At 38.3% G+C, this 18,708-nt stretch overlaps 1 protein-coding gene and 1 long non-coding RNA gene across 9 annotated transcripts in view; one reads left to right on the top strand and one right to left on the bottom strand.

The window, feature by feature from the left end:
* CHODL (chondrolectin) overlaps positions 1 to 5,396 on the bottom strand; it is a 32,235-nt gene extending 26,839 nt beyond the window's left edge. Inside the window, exon 1 of one of the 7 annotated variants that reach the window (XR_013941467.1) lies at positions 4,917 to 5,366. Coding sequence is in view for 6 of the 7 variants with exons in the window: in XM_080564796.1 (XP_080420922.1) it covers positions 4,917 to 5,049 (133 nt within the window). In the remaining variant the exon portion in view is untranslated. Of the gene's footprint in view, positions 1 to 4,916 lie in introns of all 7 variants that reach the window. The other 6 variants (XM_080564796.1, XM_080564795.1, XM_080564800.1 and 3 more) reach the window with 6 other exon arrangements.
* A 4,157-nt stretch (positions 5,397 to 9,553) lies between these two features.
* LOC308188378 lies at positions 9,554 to 14,550 on the top strand. 2 transcript variants are annotated; one of them, XR_013945466.1, is made up of 3 exons: positions 9,554 to 9,604; positions 11,080 to 11,157; positions 11,477 to 14,550. It is a non-coding gene; the product is annotated as an uncharacterized lncRNA (long non-coding RNA). The 2 variants fall into 2 exon arrangements; XR_013945467.1 differs by having other exon boundaries at positions 9,555 to 9,604; positions 11,080 to 11,279.
* Positions 14,551 to 18,708: the final 4,158 nt, after the last annotated feature.

Genomic DNA, 18,708 nt, shown 5'->3' with positions numbered 1-18,708 from the left:
AACTGGCTATAGTTCATTTTGTACAAAAATAGAAAAGACCTTCATGGACCTGTCTGTGTCTGAGCTGGCTCACCAACCTCTATAGACAACTGAAAGAAACATGTGTCCCTAAGGTGTATCTGCAGTATTTTCAAGATATATTTTAAAATGAAATTAATCACACCCCAAAAATACTTATTTTCCCTCACTGCTTATAAAGTGAGCCTAGAGTTATTATTAGTATAATTCAGCTACATTTAGATTTTGCTAAAGTCATGACAACTATTTAATTCGACTTATTTCTTAAGACTGCTTGGATCTGAAGGTCCTACTGTTTGTCAGTGGTGGGATCTTCTTCAGCATGAGAAACCAGCCATTTCAGGCTAGTGAGTGCTTGGTGTGAATATGGGATTACAGTGACTATCAAGTCATTGTTGCATCTTATTTCTTATTTTACGTATAGTCCTTACTATACATTATTTTTAGATCCATGAGAGACTGGAGAAGAGAAAGCCATTATGAGAATTAGTCTTAAAAAGAGACTTTAAAAAGCAGTGCTGTAAGTTTACAGAGCACTTTATGAACCAAAGAGTGTTTTCCTGCAAACAGCATATAATCTAGAAGTTTCATCTTCACAGGATCAGACCTGAACTACAGAGAAGTAAACTCAAGGTACAGAACATGACTTCGACAAGGAAGGAGACCACTTGGCACCAAGCCGCTGCACTGGGACAACACACCAACCTTGTCTCACTGGGAGCAAGAAAGCTGTGAAAGATGAGCAGAACATCCATTCTGTCCTTCAAATTATGCATCATATATGGAATCACTCTGTTCTCCTGAACCTGTCAAGTGGGGTACTGGATCTTGGCAATCATGAATTTCAGAACTGCAATGCCTTACTTCATCTTTGAAAAACGTAGCTAAATTGGGAATCTCCATTCCTGGAAAAGTGACATGCTCACCTGAGACAAAGTGTTAGAGTTTTTCTTCTCTCTTTCCTTAGCCCCTGAAAAGATCTGCAGTCTATCCAGCCTGCAAAACACTCCCCAGAAGCAAGGTAAGTTTTACCAGGTTGATATATAGGGGAATTGCTTCTAATACAGAAGTCTCATTCCTGAAAATGATTTAAGTACTTTGGTATTTCTACCCTGCTATGGACTCATCCACCATCAAGCATCTCAAGCTATCACTACTGTGTTTTCAACTATGAGTCACAGCAGTTTACCTAAGATAAAGTGTCTTTCTGTGGAATACTATGTAATTTCTTGCTTAGGAGCAAAGAGTGTTTAGAAAAAACATATATTATATCCAAGAGTCATCACTTCATTTCAATTTAAGAACCCAGATCATTGACTAGTCCCCAAGAAGACACTGGTCAAAAGAGGTGCAGAAAGAGAGAATTAATAAAGGAGTCATTAAATGCCCAACTTATCTTTCAGTTCTCAAAGTCTCAGCTTTAGTGATTGTTGAGACTCATGTTTAAATCAATCAAACAAAAAGATCCTGTACCATGTGTATATGCATTTCCATTAAAAAACTTTCCAGTATGGAACCAAATGCTGAATATTCGCAACAAAATACACGTACGATAGCTGTGTAACAAACAGCATATCTCTTCTAGATGAGACTAGCAGTGTTTTTTCTAATAATACTGTTCCAAATTCTGAGCTATCAATGTAGCTTAAAAATAACAGACCATGTTACTAAAACCAGCAGGTTTCATCTACCAAAATTACTGAACGACATTAAAGCCAGACAAAACTCATGTGTCATAAACAGTCCAAGACCGCTGAACTAAATTAAATTTTGCCTTTTGAGAAAGGGTTTGTTATGTCTATCCAATTTATTACCCATGAAAATACATCTTTAATGATTTTACTTTGCAATATTTTATGGCTATCTCAAATCCAGTTAATAAGCTGTGCAAATGAACACATCTACATCCTCAAAGGTATCTGAAGCAAATGAGCCTATAGTTTAAGAAAAACTTGTTGTTTCGTGGCCTGCCAAATATTTAACTTTATTCAGTATTCTATATATTCAATTACTTTTACACCAAAATAGACATACACCGCTTTAAAATACTTTATCTAGTACTTAATCTGCTATTGATACATTGCCATAGTGAAGAGAAAATTTTTAAAAGCCTTAGAAATATAAAAGGATAGCAAATGGCAGTCATTAAAGTATATTTTTTATGATTAATACATAGGCTGTTAAATGATTAGTAATAAGATTAGCTTGCATCTTTCCTGCCCAATAGATACTTAAAGTAATTGCATCTTTGCAAACTGCATTATCATCACTTTATGTTCTTCATGATGTCATGGGACAGCAAGGCAGACTCAGCAGTTTCTTCTGGGCCTGCTTTGATCCTTTTCTTTAAGAATCAATTCCCTGGCAAGACTAGATTCTCTGATAGGGAGGCTGTGAGCACTGCTCAATACATCTGCCTAGCAACATTAAAAATTGCAAACCACTTACATAACTTCTCTTTAGCAATTGCCAAATTAAAGATGACAGAAATAATGCCTAAATATGAATGGCCTGGTGCAAATAATCTATTTGATTGTAGCCTAGGAAGACTAACATACTTGGAAAAAAAAGAAACAGGAAACCTTTTGCTAAGGAAATAGCATTTTGAAAGTGTAGACCTTTTCTTCTGTGCCCTCTTGCTGCTGTGGGCAAAATGGTTGAAATTTTGCAATTATTGCTAGGACTACTGGAACCTTACTGCAATTAATGGGAACCTTTCCACAAGTTTCAACCAGCACTCATGTCAGTTTCAGGAACATTTGTTTTTAGTGTGAATGATAGGGATTATATTTTTAAACATATTTGGAAAGTGGAGAGATTTCCATTTACTGTAGATTATGATGATTGAAGCCTAAGTTACTGATTTTTCAGAATCAGATCTGTATAAGATGTAGACTTCTAAATTTAATGTAAGCCTGTTTAAGTCCAAACAGTTGGTTATTGTATACAGATAAGCTAGAGTGAAGTGATGTGGACGGCAAACGCTGTCCAATAATTCAACAATACTATTTCTTGCTTGAAAGAGTGCAGACTACTAGTTGCACTAGACCTATCCATGTGCACATGGCAGGAGAGGGGTGTGGTTCAGGTGGAGAAACAGTCAGTCCTCCCTCCTGCCAGTATTTCTGGAAATAGGCATGCTAAATATCTTTGACAGTTACTGCCTAGAATGGATTCCCTTTGCCAAATGAATACATCTTCAGCCAATATATTTAATAGTACATAAAAGATTCCTTCAGTAAGTGACTTCAAATCTCCTGTATTAAATCAGCCAAACATTAGCTAGTGTAATAGAGCAACATGAGACTCATCACATGCTTTTAAATACTCACTGATTAGCCTGTATTCTCTCCAAAACAGGAAGTCCACCTAGGAATTGTTTGTCTATGTAGTACACATTATGTACACTGTTTTAAAAGCTGGACCTCTGTTCATTTTGGTGTATGTGTCACTTAAATGCACAAGATTCAGGTAGAAGATTAAGGGTCCGGATTTCCTCCGGCACACACTGAGAATACTAAAAGCAAAGTGCAATCTCATGGACAAGCAATCTTCACTATTACTTACAACAACAAAGTGCAGTGTAGTATTCATTCAAATTGCTAAACTAAGAGTTTTGCTGTATTGTATATGACTACACAGTTTACATTATAACAGAAAGAGATGAAACTTCTGGGTACGCTCTAGGCAGGCAAGCTTTTTCAAAATGTTTTGAACTACTGCTACTTAACTATTTTTCCTGAAACATAATTTCTCTCACACACAAAAGCACACCTCAGCTGTGCACATGAACGTGCAATGAATAGGACATCATTGCAGTGGGCAGTGACTACTCCATTAGCAAATAAGAAGGAAACTGCCTGAAATCAGCAACCTACTGCTTGCTACCAAAAACCCTACAACTTTCCTTGACATTTTACCATCACAGCCTCTGAGACAGCTCATATAAAAATAACTTGCATTGCTCTGCAATCAGTTTATGAAGAGACACGTTCTTACCTGCATAGACAGAGATTTACACACGACTTGTTAACAAGTGCAGCCAAGTGTGTAAAACTTTGTTTCAAGATAAATGTTTGGATTTGCTTGTGCGCTCAACACGCCTCCAAGAGCCCATTAGCTTTAGCTTGGAGAATCTGACCCGAAGTCCAATTGCGAACAGCCTTTTTGTTACTTTTAGCAGCTTCCAAGCATATATACTTCTATGTTGGAAACACACAATGGGATCCTAAAGCTCTTACACTAAATTTAACCTCACATTTTAGACACAGATTTCTGAAGTATTGTCTTCCTCTCCACATTAAGAGAGCTGTAGATACACCCGCACATAACAAAATTACTTATGCTGTACATCCTTAATAGTTTGCTTCCTCCTCCTGCCTATGAGAAGAAACATTCCCGTGTCGTTGCAAACACATCTCACTGCATAGCTGTTTCTCAGAACGACACCGTAGCAAGTCCATGCTCTGGTTTTAAGCAGTTAGAGCTGCATCACGCAGGCAGGCAGGCAACCTTAAAACTCTGTACAAGAAAACTCCACGGCGCCAGGAGCCGACTCAAGGCTAGTGCAGAAGTTTGGCCGCCGAGCCTCCTGTCTCTGCCGAGCCGGGATCCCAGCCGCTCCAGGCTCTGATGGGCGCACTGGTCCAGCCGAGGTCACTCTCAGCCGGCCAGCCCCTAGTCCACCACCGGGCCACCAGACGCTGGGCTACTGCGGGAGCCCCAGGGAAACCGGGCTGGCCGAGCACGAAGCCGCTCGCCCACCAGCACGCCCACCAGCCGGCCGCCAGCCCGCAAGTTCACTTATCTCCTGCCTTGCTCCCGCACCCCCCCCCGCTTTGTCACCGCTGCCCCGGCCGCCGAAACCCCCCGACGCCGACCCCGGCCCCGCTACTCACCGCTGAGGACGCGCCCGGCGAGCGCCCCGGTGCCTCCCAGCGCGGCGGCCGCCAGCACGGCCACCAGCAGGGCCACCAGCCCCTGCCCCAAACCACACCCCAGCCCCAGCCCCAGCCCCCCGCCGGCCCCCATGCCGGCGGTGCCCGCCGAGAGCCGCTCCCCTCCGGGCAGCCCGACCCCAAGCCCGCAGCCGCCGCCACCGCCACCACCGCACACGGACGGCGGGGACGGGGCGGCCGCGATTTATCCCTTCCCCTGCGGGGGGCCGGGCCGGGAGGGCGGCCAGCACCGCCCCCCACCGCCCCCTGCCCCTGCCGGGGGGAGCGGGGCGGATTTTGGGGCGGCCGCCCCGCCCGCTGCCGTCCGGGCGGAGTGGATTTGGGGGATGTCGGAGGCTGTGTAGGTGTTCCCGGGAGAAACGCACTGCTGGCAGCTTAAACACGCGGACGTGTGCCCATGTGCAGGTGCACGAGCTGGAGGGTCCCCTTTTCTCCCTGCCCTGGGAGGTACCGCAGCCACGTTCACGCCTAAGGCACGCCGTGATAACTCTTTGGAACCCCTTAAGGACCGCTCCGAAGTCTTTGTCCTCCAGAGTCCTGTTGTCAAAGGGTTTTTCATTAATTACAGTCTAAATTTCTAAAGGCACACGCTCTTTCTGTGCATCAGTCTGTTACGTAGGTTCTTGTGAATGGCTTGCTTTTACATTGGGTAGATTATCACAGACCTTAGGTTTTAAACATCTTGTATGCAAACTATTTGATGGCTTGCCAGTCAACTTCATCTTTCTCAGAACTCAGCTAGAGACCATATATGTGTGTCTGATTTGAAAGTCATTTTCTCTCCAGACGTCTATAGCCAGGTTTTGAAGTCAATACATCTCAGATTACTATGGATTTTAAAGTGCGTGGTGGATTTCCTAGCAACTTTGAAGCTACCTGGGACCAGTTCCCCACTATAAAACCCACATGAAGTTTATAAGCAGTAATGGAAAATTATTTCCAGTTCTGCTATGCTTTGCTACCAGCTTTTTCTATTTCTTAATAACAAAGTTATTGTTTGACTGATGAGATTTTTTTTTCCACATGGTTTTTAGGCTTCCAAGCCTTCCAAGCTTATTTTATTTTATTTTATTTTATTTTATTTTATTTTATTTTATTTTATTTTATTTTATTTTATTTTATTTTATTTTATTTATTTTATTTTATTTTATTTTATTTTATTTATTTTACTATTTTATTTTATTTTATTTTATTTTATTTTATTTATTTTTATTTATTTTTATTTATTTTTATTTTTTTTTCTAAATCCATAGGTATGTTGAGCAGCGACCTCGGACTGGTCATACAGAAACATATGTTCTGGAATGGAGAAGTTACCTGAGATCTCCATGGTGTATGAGATTCAGCCTTTTCTTTATGTAAGGTTGATGGTATACAGAAAGAGAAGAGCACAACCAAAAACTTATAATAAATGTGATGAGAATTTTGAAAAAAAATAGTTTGGTAATCAAAGCCTTTCAGCCCCATATGTTTGCCCTACAACACTACAGCCCTACACCAGTGTTGCAAATATAAGGGAGTTCAAGTTTCACTGAATTGTCTGAATTCTCAAGTGATGTTCAACCAAAAGAGGTGGGGAAAATTAGAAAAAAGTTAAAGGTTTTCCAGAGTGCAAGGCCTCCTACTGTCTCAGAAATTATATGAATAGTAAGGAATGAACACACACACACACACGCACAGCTTGTGGGAATCTTATGTTGAATGCCTGCCATAGACACAAAAAGATCTTCCTTCTTCAAAAATGTCTTAAATTATTAGTTCCTAAAGCAACACTGAAATGGAGTGCTCATATATTTGCACAGCTGAAGAAACTCTCCAGGCATACACACCACCATCTCTTTTCCAGTGGAATTAAGAGCATGCAGAGGGAAGCATAAAACAAGTTCTGTCTTTAGTGAATTATGCAGCACTTTTTAAACTTGCTTTATGTGGGTTTATTAGCCAAAATGGTATATGCAGTGACAGTTCCTGGCATTCTGCTGATATTTGCTGCATTTCTCATCACACAGGTCTCCTGGAAATAAATAAATTAAAAAAAAAAAGATACAGGCAGTTGTACTGTGAGAGTGCATTTTCATAGTTCTTATCTGCAGAAACTTTCCAGGCTCTTCCTCATCTTTCTTGCAGCCACTTGCAAGAAAAAAAGCATGGAGCTGAGAAAAAAAGAAAAAAAGCATGGAGTTCTAAGTTGCTGCATAGAGGAGTTTTCTCTAACAGTACCAATTCACATCAGTATGAAAGTACTCGCTGATTTGTCTATGTCTCCTTATCTCTTTCATAGTTGAAGTGTATTTCTTTTTTCAGGAAAGGGTGATTCCACTTTCAGTTAAAAATAATTACTTCCCAGACCTGGCAACTCAAGATGAATTTGCATCATTCAATCATTCATCTGGGCTTTCTAAATGATGAAAAGAGGAACGGTTGGTTGCTCCCTGCTGGGACCAGTTTTAAGGTCTTTATAATACATTCATTCTGCTGATACCCTGGTTTCATCCTTAATATATGTCCCATCTCAGAATTGTGCACAACAGTGGCATTGTCAAGTAGCAGCCTAGAATTTTAACAAATTATGATAATTGTATTGCAACTCAAAAAAAAAAAAAAAAAAGAAACACCACCAACAACAAAAAAATGCAGTTTTCAAGGGTCTTGTACCCAGAATATAAACAATTTTAGTTAATTAAAAGTTAGGGTAAAATCCTAATACCTTATATGTACATGAAACAACTTTTTGAAATGTAAAGTCTCATTTGTCTTGTGTCACTATTTAGTTACATTGCAAGGTTTTATTCCCTAGTCTGAGGAAAACAAAATAAGAAAGATAATAGCTGAACATAAGGCTTTCAAAATATTACTATCTTCAAATCATAAGTAGGCATCTTTCTGAATAAAATTTTAGTCTAACACAAATTATATGCCTTATCGCAGAAGAAAATAGGTAAGCTTGTGTGCTTATATTCCATATATGTGGTCAAATCATTAGATAATTAATGGTATTCAGTGTATGAATTTGTAAATAAATATGATCTAAAAATGCTGATGTGTTTCTCCTTATTGCTTTTTAAACACTTTAAAGACCAGCTTTGGCCAATATTCAATAAAATAAAATAAAATAAAATAGAATAAATAGAATAAATAAATAATAAAAAGGTACTATTTAGTATCACTAATCAATTCTCAAACAAGCCTAGAAGGGGAAAAAGGGAAAGCTACATCGGAATAGTATCCCTTTGAGGTGGTTTATAAGTTCCTTTCTTTCATCAATAACCAAAGTGGTAGTGTTTTATACTTCATTTTCCTGAAGTACTTTTTAAACTATGAGTTACATTTATACACTGTTAATTTCTCATCAGTGATTATTTTCATTTTCTTTTTAGTTTACCCACTCATATCTAAAATTCTTCTGGCCATTTGTCCACGACCCCAGATGATGCAGTCTATGTACAGGTCTAGTGTACAAGTGAAAGTAGGAGGAAAAAAGTTTTGTACATTTACTGTGCAATAGCTTGCATGTGGATAATTTATCAAATAACACTGCTAGAGCTCTATCAATTTGATATTCCATTAGCTTCCAAAAACAGTTTAAGCTACTTAGCTTCCCCTGCCAATTTTCTTGGTACTATAATAACATTATATTTTAATGGTTATTATTATTATTATTATTTAGTTATGGAAAAATAATTCAGTACAGATCTTAAAAACAATTGAGAAGATGTAAGATATACTACAGGAAGGAAAGGATTAGAGAAATTTTAAACTTCGTTTACGCCCCTTCATTATCATGCGAGGTACCATTCTCCTTTGAAGTTGATGTGAGTCAAAAGAAAAAGAGGAGCAGAAAAGGGGAGAGGAAAGAAAATGTACTTTCTTTGCTCTTCAAGTGTCCAAAAGTGTACCTCTACCCTGCACAATCCAATTTCCTGAATACCTGTGAGACAGCAGTCTGCACAGCTGGGGACAGCAAGAGGTGCTAGCTTGAGCTATGATACCTCAGTGCTCAGTTAGAATGGCACGGTTACCCCGTTAATCTATCCAGCTCTGAAGCCAGCTAAGTCAGTGCTAACTCAGGTATTTCTGCATAGTGCTGCATAGCACAGTGCGAAATACCATCGTGGTTGTACATGCAATGCAGTACAACTGACAGTTACATAAAGTCCTGCCAAGGAGGACCAAAGTAATTTAATTTCCTTCGATTATAATCCATTTAGATATAATATATAGCAGAAGTAGCTTTAAAAAATGAACAAAACTGTTGATAAACAGGCTCTCTTGAAGGCCACAAGATATTTTTACGTATTAGCACAAAAATTGTGAGCTCCCAGAATTTTTAAGCATTCTTAAATCATGATATCTTGTATCTAGAAAAGTAATACCCTTTTCTTCAGCAAATTCTTCATGGCTACAGACCTAATTTATTAATGTTTCTTGGTTTTAGATCAGAATAATCAGTGGAATGAAAGTCTGTGTGTGTTAATTAAGCCCGATTATCAAACCAGATGCAAAATATTAACTCTAAATGAACAGTATTTCTGTCCCAGACTGAGGCAGTAAGTCCTGTTTTAAACTACCTAGATGAGTATTTTTACAACTTCAGAGCTTTATTGTGAAAACGTGTTCAAGGCAAGGTGGTAAGTGAAAACTGTTAGAAAAAAATGTCTTTCTGGGTAAAAATAGTGGTTCATCAGATTTTGCAGTAAAATCAAATCTCTAGCCACTTCTTTCTCTGTCCTCTCAGAGAAAGCAGCTAGTGCCCAGCAAGTGTCCAGCTTCAAAGACCTGGCGGCCTCGACTAGAGGAGATTGTTACGTGTCTTTGAGTGAACAGTAGCTTCTGTATATCTAGACTTGATATGTCTGAATGAGAACTTAAATCCTAATTATTGGTATTCACCAACTATTGTGTAGCAAATTTGTGAGAGTAGAAGTACTGAGGTTAATACTATTCTTTCACTGTGTTATCCTGTTTTCACTGTGTGTTGGGGACAAAGATGGGACCTCATTTGGATGCTAGGGTCTCTCTATATCACAGATACCAGCACTATTTATTTAAGCCATGCCCAGAATGAAAGAGGCACCACACATTTCCTTTTTGTTATGACCCTTTTGACTGGCTAATTTCAACTTTCACTCATGTATTTTACCAAAATCTTTGGAATTTTCTGTAGACTTTCTGGGTAGCAAGAATATTCAGAAATGTCACAGGATTCACTTATCAAATTTTCAGGCCTCGTTTTTCTTGCTTACTCTTAAATACTATTGTAAGAACAATTGAGTGAGACAGATTTGTTAGGAGTGTCCATCAAATGCTTTTGTAAATCAGCAACCATGCAAGACGGAAGACAGATTTTATCTTATACTTTTTTAGTCATAGTCTCATTTCTCCCCAACGCTTTTATCTGTTCCTTCAAGAATGACTACTAGGCCAACACACTCGTGCTTCCTTTCTCAGCTGCTTTCAGGCATTTGAAAAGAAAATGTGATTCAAGGATCTGGTTATCAATAAAGGTTGAGTGCTATTAGGCCTGCTCAACAATAGAGGTTGCCTGGCAGCCTCCAAATCCGTATTTCACTTGTAGAACCTGAGCTGTGGGTTGTGCTTGACTGTTATTTCTTACCAATGAAGTTATTTGTACCTCACAACTGAAAGGCTTGTCTAGGCTGTCAGAGGCAAAGTTTGTACCACATATTAGTTTTGATCATGCAGAGTTGTTTCCTTTTAAGGACCTTCTTTCAGTGTACTTCTGTTTTTCTTAGGTCTACTAATGCTTATTCTGTTCTTCTTCTCCTTATCCTGTTACCCTAATGTGATAACTCTGTGAGCATTACCACAAGTATCCTTCAGTGTCACTCTGAGTCTACCCTGTTCTCTGAGCACTGTATTTCCCTAACTCTACTGATACCCAGGCTGCAGCTCATACTCTGCCTGATAAATCTGAATCGCACTCCATATACCCTTTAATGCCACGAAATAAATTATGTAGTGCCCCTTAAAGCCGATCTCCTTCTAGCAGCAATGACATGGCCAAGTGCAGAACCTTCTTTGTTCCCTGCCACACCTTTCTTTTTCGTCCCAGTCCAGCAATATGCCTATTTTCCTTTCCTAGATCTGCTGCCTCCTAGGGCTGAGACACGGAACCTGACATGTCAGCCGAAGCTGTGGGAGTACTCAGGAAGCTCTGCCTGTAAGGATGTCTTCTCCCTCCCCTTCTTTGGGAGGGACTTAGTGTTTCTTAAGTAGAACAAGGAATCCTGCCTGTCACTCAGTGTCTGCTTTTGTCAATGTCTCAACTTTGTAATGACCCAGGTAACTCTAATGCATGTCTTCACTGGAGTAGGGGAAGGAAAAAAAAAAAAAAAAAAAAAAGCCACCTTTGTTTCACAGCATTATTCTGCTTCTTAATATGTTCGGAGCAAATCACTGAGTTTGTTAGTAAGAACTCTCACCAAATTTATAGCATTGTGTTATGAAGCTTGTAATGCACCTGTTTTTGTCTCTTCCAGGAGGCAGAAGAAGAAAGAGACAATGTTGATGCTGGCAGTTTGTAATTCCAAATCTGGGAGTTTCAGTCTGTTCCTCCTAGCTTGGACAGATCAGCTCACATCTCTTAGTCAGCCTACCCGATGTCTTTGCATGTGACACAGAGAGGGAGAATGAGGAGACCTTGCACACTGTCCAAACATACCAATCTGTAATTAAAGTCAGGCTGGATGCAGTCACTGTGCAAGACATGTCTGTGAATGCAGAGATGATTTCTTACATCTCTGCTGGCTGAACTGTGTAGACTGTACATTTATGGAGTGTCATGACCAAATAAAGCAGAAATGCAAGAGCAAAGGGAAAGGGACATCAGAAATACACATATGCATAAATTGTTTTGTGTTGCTCCAGATGCTGTTGCATTTGGTTGTCAGCAGCTGATATTTCAAGTTTTTCTTGCTGCCCTTCTGATCCAGACATTCTTGCCAGAAATAACAATATTACTTGGAAAAAAATCAAAATAGAAATATGGTTCCTGGGATAATAATGTTTTCCTTCTACAAGGGTCAGTCCAAAGTTCCTTAGAGGAAGAGGCCTAACACCAGAAGGTTACCTTACAATCGAGTGGTGTAGTAGTTGTCAATCTTGCTTGAAGTTGCAGGCTGGCAAGGCCTATGTCCTTAATATAGAAACAAAAGTCAGAAATCCCCAAATCTCTAACCTGCAATTCCCTGTTGGTGTTTCAAAGGCTGGTAGCTTGAAATTTTACATTGCCTCCCAGCTCATGACATCCTCATTTGCAGGCACCCGATTTGATCTTCTGTCACTTGAGTCCAAGTTTCCACTAAGAAAGAGCTCTGCTTGTTCCTGGGAGGAAGGATGATGCTCTGGAGCATGACTTCTCCAGGCCAGGCTTGAGGAGAGAGAGGCCAAAATCTCTACTCTGCAGGGTGTAGTCAAACAGTAGACAAGAGCCCCAGGAAACTGAAGGATAAAGATTAGGGACCATTAGATCCATTAGATCTTTAATTCCATTAGATCTTTAATTCCTTTCTATGAGAAGTTTCCCATATTATGATTCTCAGGCTTCAGTACTGAAGGTAACAGGTGCTGCTACTCTTGTTTCCAATCGTCCCTTTCATTCACACACCCCTCCTCTCCACCACTTTTCCTTCACAAAATTGTCCTTCACTGCTCTGGCTTTGTTCCAACCAGAAGTCTTGCAAAAATAGACACTCTTGAAAGCTGCCCCTTGATGGAAGCAAAAGGGATGGTGACTGTTGATATTCTTGTAAGATCCCAGATTTCTGTCCTACCATCTTACTGGTTCAGCTGCTGACAACTGGATCCCAGAGCAGCTGGATCACAGCTTTTCTATCTGAGCAGCCAGCATATCAGACTTGTATACATCTGCTCTTTTTGTGTATAGATACAGTTTAAAGGTTTCTGTAATGACAATGGCTTGCTTTTATAAATACAACTTGAGAAAGGGGAATGGGGATGGAGGGGGAAATACTTGGAGTCCGGTTGGGAGCTAGCCACAAATAAGGCAAAAGCATAGACTTGTTATTCCAAACACACCTAACCTTTGGTGCTCTGATTAAGGAAAATGCACAGTATTTCCACAGTAAGATGATCACCTTCCATTTCTGTCATACATTTCCATACCCATGGTGTTCCCTGCCTCCTTTATTGGCCTTTTAGTGTTTCATTTGAAACATGAGACATTGTGGCACATTAAGATGATCTAGTTCTCTTACCAGAATCAAAGAAGCTGTGATGCTAAAGCTCTGGAAGAGGCTGAACCAAATGTTGTATTGCTATTGTAACTTAACATGTGACATTAAAAAAGTGATCTCTGTGGATTTGTTCTCTTGAGGTGGTGGTGTTTTCCAAATACGAAGTCTATTACGGCTAACTATACCTTGGGAGATTACTTCTCTAATAAGGGGTAGTTTGGTCATAGATCTCTTTTCAATTCAGAGAACTACCATGGACTCATAACTTTCAGTAATTCAGATGGTGGTAATAGGGTGTCAGTGACTCCTCACTGTTTCATGACTCTAATTCCTGGAGAGCTGGGATTAATTCAGTTGCAGTTGTCAAGTGTTTTGCTAATTAGACTCTGCAGGGGTAAGGTGGCTGATTCAGCAGGAAGCAGAATTAATTTTCTTCAAGACATACTGGTATCTTTTTTCACTAGCTAAGCTATCTTGTGATCCTCCCTACATTGCAGAAGCAGGAATGCCAGATATAACTTCAGTTCTTGCATTCCCAATGAGGCCTAATCAATACGGGGGATGCCAGGAACTCTAAAGGCTTGGCTCTCATGCTTCTGTCCAAAACTGAGCTTCGGCCAGAAATGCCATCTGATCATGTTACTTACTCTAAATAGTTTTGTTTTCTTCCTTTCTTTTCTTCCCCTTTTCCCTGCAACTTCTTGCTGAGAATCACTTTAAAATAAGTAATAAAATAAGATAAAAATAAAAAGGCAACCTACAAAAAACACCCTGAAGCAACTAGTTTAATAGATAAGATGAAATACAAAATCATACTCTAGAAAGTCTGATCAGTAGATTTTACTTCATCTTTAAGGAGAAGAATGGATAATCTCATGAAACTATGTTGTTGAATTAAAGCCTCGATTGTATTAAGGGTTGAAAGTCTTGTTCAAGGAGGGAGGAAAGAGACTTGCTGACATCACCAACACAAAAAGAAATGTAAAAATTTAAGAAATAAGTGTTCCTATATGAGAAAATTTATTGGCAAAATCTTGGGAAGAACTGTGTAGCTTTATAGAAAGAAAGAAGATATGATTCTGTTCCTGGAGAATATTTGGCAAAGGTTACTTTTATTGCAAGAGGGTGTGTCACCCAGGGTAATACTTCAAAAACAAATATTTGGGGGATTTTGCCTTAGCTAAAAGTAAGCAAAAAGAAATACCAGCATGCCAAGAATGCCAGTTACACTTGCTACAATGAAAGCTCTATGTAATAAGCTTATATGATGCATACGCTGACTTTAAATATGTGGAATACCTTAAGGATATCTGCTCATTAAAATGATTCTTGTCAAAATTTATGTTGCACAAGTTGACCCACGGCTTCATAGGTTTCCAAACTTGGAATGCCTTCAGGTAACCAGGGCTGAATGCCAAATGAGAGGATGTATCCATGAGTGGATTAGATGGAAAATACTTCATGTCCTCTTGGAGGAAACTCGCTACAGAAAAATGATTTCAGTGTTTATTGTTCCTTCTGAAGTCACCTGGCTATTCTTCTGCATGTGGTGTAAACTCCTAATATTTAGTTTTATAAACTAGCTGTAGAACAACTCAGATATTAGGGAACGTATATAGCAAAACTGCTGAGTTAGTCTCACTGACAAAGCTTTCACCATGTGGCTAGTCCACAGGGCAAGATAACCGATGATTACTCTTAACCTTTTGCAATCACCTTCCCAAGGTGGGACCAAAAGGACACTTAGTCCCTTGAACATGTTTGGATTCTCTTTCTCAAAATCCTGCTAACAAACACATTGGTGAAGTAAATATATTACTTAACCAACACTAAAAGTTAGCTACATTTCGTAGCTCAGTGAAAGAAAATTAAATGAGTAATTATATTAAAATAGAACAAAAAATAGTTAAAAGTGAGTATAAAATCAGACTTGCAAGTCTATTTGGAGTTTACTAACTTTATGCAGGTTAGCACTTTGCAAAGGCTCAGACTTCAGAAGAACTGCTCATATGAATTGGGATTATTCCTAAAAGCAGCAAGAAAAAACCTTCCATTCATCTTTGAAAGATCACATTATTGTGATCTGACTGTTCTGTTAGAGTTGTTGTTTAATTATGTTTGTTTCAGTAGGAGAAAAAGATTGAAAATATGTGGGGTTTTTTAGTACTTTGTTTCAGTGAGACCTAAGCTGCATCAAGAGTTAGAGAATATATATGTATATAAATATACTTGCACACATATTTGTACTAATATGCTAATATAAAATATGCTAATATTTTGTTATAAATTCTATACTTGCATATATATATGTTAGATATTAGAGTATAATATGCCCTACTATCCAGGTAGAGTGATGGTAGCTATAAGTAATGAAGTGCTGTAAACACAGTTACCTGTCTCAAAACAAAGCAAAAAAACTATTATTTCCTGTATTTTGTATAAGCTGTTACAGTAATAAAACTGAAAAATTTGATCATTTCATTTAGATCACATATCTGTCTTTGTGCTGGAATCAAGAGAGAGTTAAAGACATAACTTATACAATCAGGAATGTTAGACTGCTATAGCTTGCTAACGTAACTTTAGCCAAGAGGTTAATTGTGAGTAGTTGCCCACTTTTTAAGTGTTTTTGTTTGATTGTTTGGGTTGGGTTGTTTTCTGGGGGAGAGGAAAGCTGAAAACTGAGAACATACAATTAAACAATTTATTAAAAGATGACGAATGTCTCTGTTTCAGGGCAGGGTATAGTGGCAGGAATGTATCTTTATGATTGTTAAGTACATAATGACTGCTGTCGTATTCCCATCTCTATTTATCTTAAAATATGAATATCAGGCTATTTTTCTCTTCTTTCTCTGTAGATTCTCCTTTTCCTTTGTAGATTCTCCATGGATTTTACCATAAGACCAGTCTGTTCTTCTGTCTTTCAATAAAGTTGACCAATCCTACTCCCAACAGAACCATCCGATTTTATCTAGGGATTTCTTGATTTTCTTTATTGCATACATCCTGCTTAACCATTCTTCTGGTTAGGACTAAATTTCCCACAGAGGAAGATGATTCCATTCCAATACTTCATAATCTCTTACTAGTTGAATCTTTTCCTTCAGACTGATTTTTTTTTTTTTTTTTAATATCCTCCTCAGTTGTCATGACTTCTATTCTTCTATTCCACAAGTGTTTGTTGCATGCAGTTCTCTGGTCATCTTTCCTCTTTATAGCAAGGGAATGCTAATAACAACATCCTCCTTTATAAAAGCACTGAAAATATGAGGCTATTTAACCATAGATGACAGAAAAACTTTTAGCATATACAAGGTGTACGTTTCTGTTTTCTGACAAGGGAACAAAATTGATGAAAGCATTAAATGCAAAACATCTTAGTGTTTGTGGCTGTTCCAGCTGCCTAATACAGAAAACATGAGAGAGTTTCGTAGTGAAATGTACAAAGGGATTGCAGCCAAGTGTCTGCACTGCAACTGTCCTAGAAGTAGTGGTCTTAGTTGGCAGAATTGTCTATATATATCATGGTGCTGAATTAGCTCAGGAAAGGATTGGGTTTGGTCTAATTGTTAAAAGCCATCAGTAAAGCTGTGAGCTAAATTGCATGTACAGTAAGGCACTGTATTTCAAAATTTCAAAATGCAAGACTTGTGAATCTTCTTTCTACAAATAACATGGACTCCATATCTTTTTGATGTAGATGCAACCAAACAGTCCCCAGACATCTCAGATAGTTCCCACGTTGCCATGACCTGATGGAGCCATAACCAGGATTGTCTTGAGCCACATGATCTGTCCAGAATTGCCTGTAGACTTATGGGAAGCTGAGTTTTAATTGTGTAGCCTGCATTAATATGGAGTGAGTGTCTAGGAGAGGTGAACTACCAGAATATTCCACAAATATCTTCACTGATGCTCCCAGGTGATTGTACATTGTATGTATGGGTAGATGAAATTTCCAAGGTTCTGGAGAATGGAAGAAAGCTTTCTGGAAAATTGATTAATTCCTCTGTAATTAATAAGAATATATTCATGACATAAATCTAATTTAAAAGAAAGAAAATGGAAAAAATACACATTTTCTGATGGAAATTGGACAAAAATGTTGACCTACTACTACTTCCTTAAGCGTCCTATACTGCCATCTTCTGGGGACATGAAGGGAAAGAAATAAAACAGAAATAAACAATGTAAAACTTCAGAAAATTAAGTTGTTTTCAAAAGATGGAAAAGATCCTTATTGAGCTCTCCAACCAGTTTGCAGAGTTCAGGAAACAAGGAGACTGTTAAGCACCATTTTGCATCTTCTTGACCTCTAAATAGCACTTATATTACTGATGCTTGAGTGTTTTCCTTATTTGAGTTTTGTGACTTGGCTCTATGACATAGATACAAATAACCAAGATGGTCTGCTTGCATCTTCAGACCTTTATTAATAATATATTGTTGTAGTTATCATAGAAACTGACCAAAGTAGCTTTGGAAAAATACTCTCTCTCTCTTTTTTTTTTTTTTTTTTTGGTAAAAGAAAGCAAAATAAAAACAAAACAAAAGTATTTGAGTTACAAGTTTGAAAGGTTTCACTTTTGTTTTATAACAAAACAAAATTATTTAGTTAGAATAAATCTTTATTAGAAATAGCAATCTGTAGAGGCATATTGGCTGAAAAAAAAAAAAGAAAAAAAAGTAAATTCAGAGGAAACTATTATGTAGAAAATCTCTTTTGCTAAAATCATTTTCACCTAATGATTCTAAATGCAATGAATCTGGTAGCTGATTGTTCTTATTTAAAAACTGCAGATACTTAGTTTTTCTTTCTTATTTATGTTGCATTGACTGAAGTTACCCTTCTCACATTACTACTTTCACAATGACAATTTTCTCTTTGTGACAAATTACATATTCCACATTAGGGCTTTCTATGGTTAGGGTAAAGACTTCAGAGAATCCTAATGGCACAAGAAGTTTGTCAACATATGTTCAACAAAAGCAACCCTGTTGTGATAGTGTGTCAAAATAAACTTTCAAAATCTAGCATACTTTCTCTAAATAATTGATTTTTCCTCCTATTATGAGATTATCACACCTGCTCCATATTCCATAATTTATATTTTATTACATTTTCAGATTTCAGATCTACTCGCATATTCATGACAATCAATATAATTTCTGTATCCATTTATTAAATTTTGATGGAAAGGACATGAATCATCACTGTCTAACTTTACTTTGTTCAATATAATGATATTTACTTTATAAATATAAACTTATATATTTACTTTTGTTCAATATGTCTTGCCCTGGTGCATATCCAGAGAAGGGCAACAAAACTCGTGAGGGGTCTGGAACACAAGTCTTATGAGGAGTGCCTCAGGGAGCTGGGATTGTTTAGTCTGGGGAAGAGGAGGCTCAGGAGAGACCTCATTGCACTCTACAACTTCCTGAAGGGAGGTTGTGATGAGGGGGTCGGCCTCTTCTCTCAGATAACTAATGATAGGACTTGAGAAAATGGC

Source organism: Anser brachyrhynchus (assembly GCF_964034855.1).
Source record: "Anser brachyrhynchus genome assembly, chromosome: 1".
Taxonomy (NCBI): domain Eukaryota; kingdom Metazoa; phylum Chordata; class Aves; order Anseriformes; family Anatidae; genus Anser; species Anser brachyrhynchus.
This window is presented reverse-complemented; position numbering and strand designations above follow the sequence as displayed.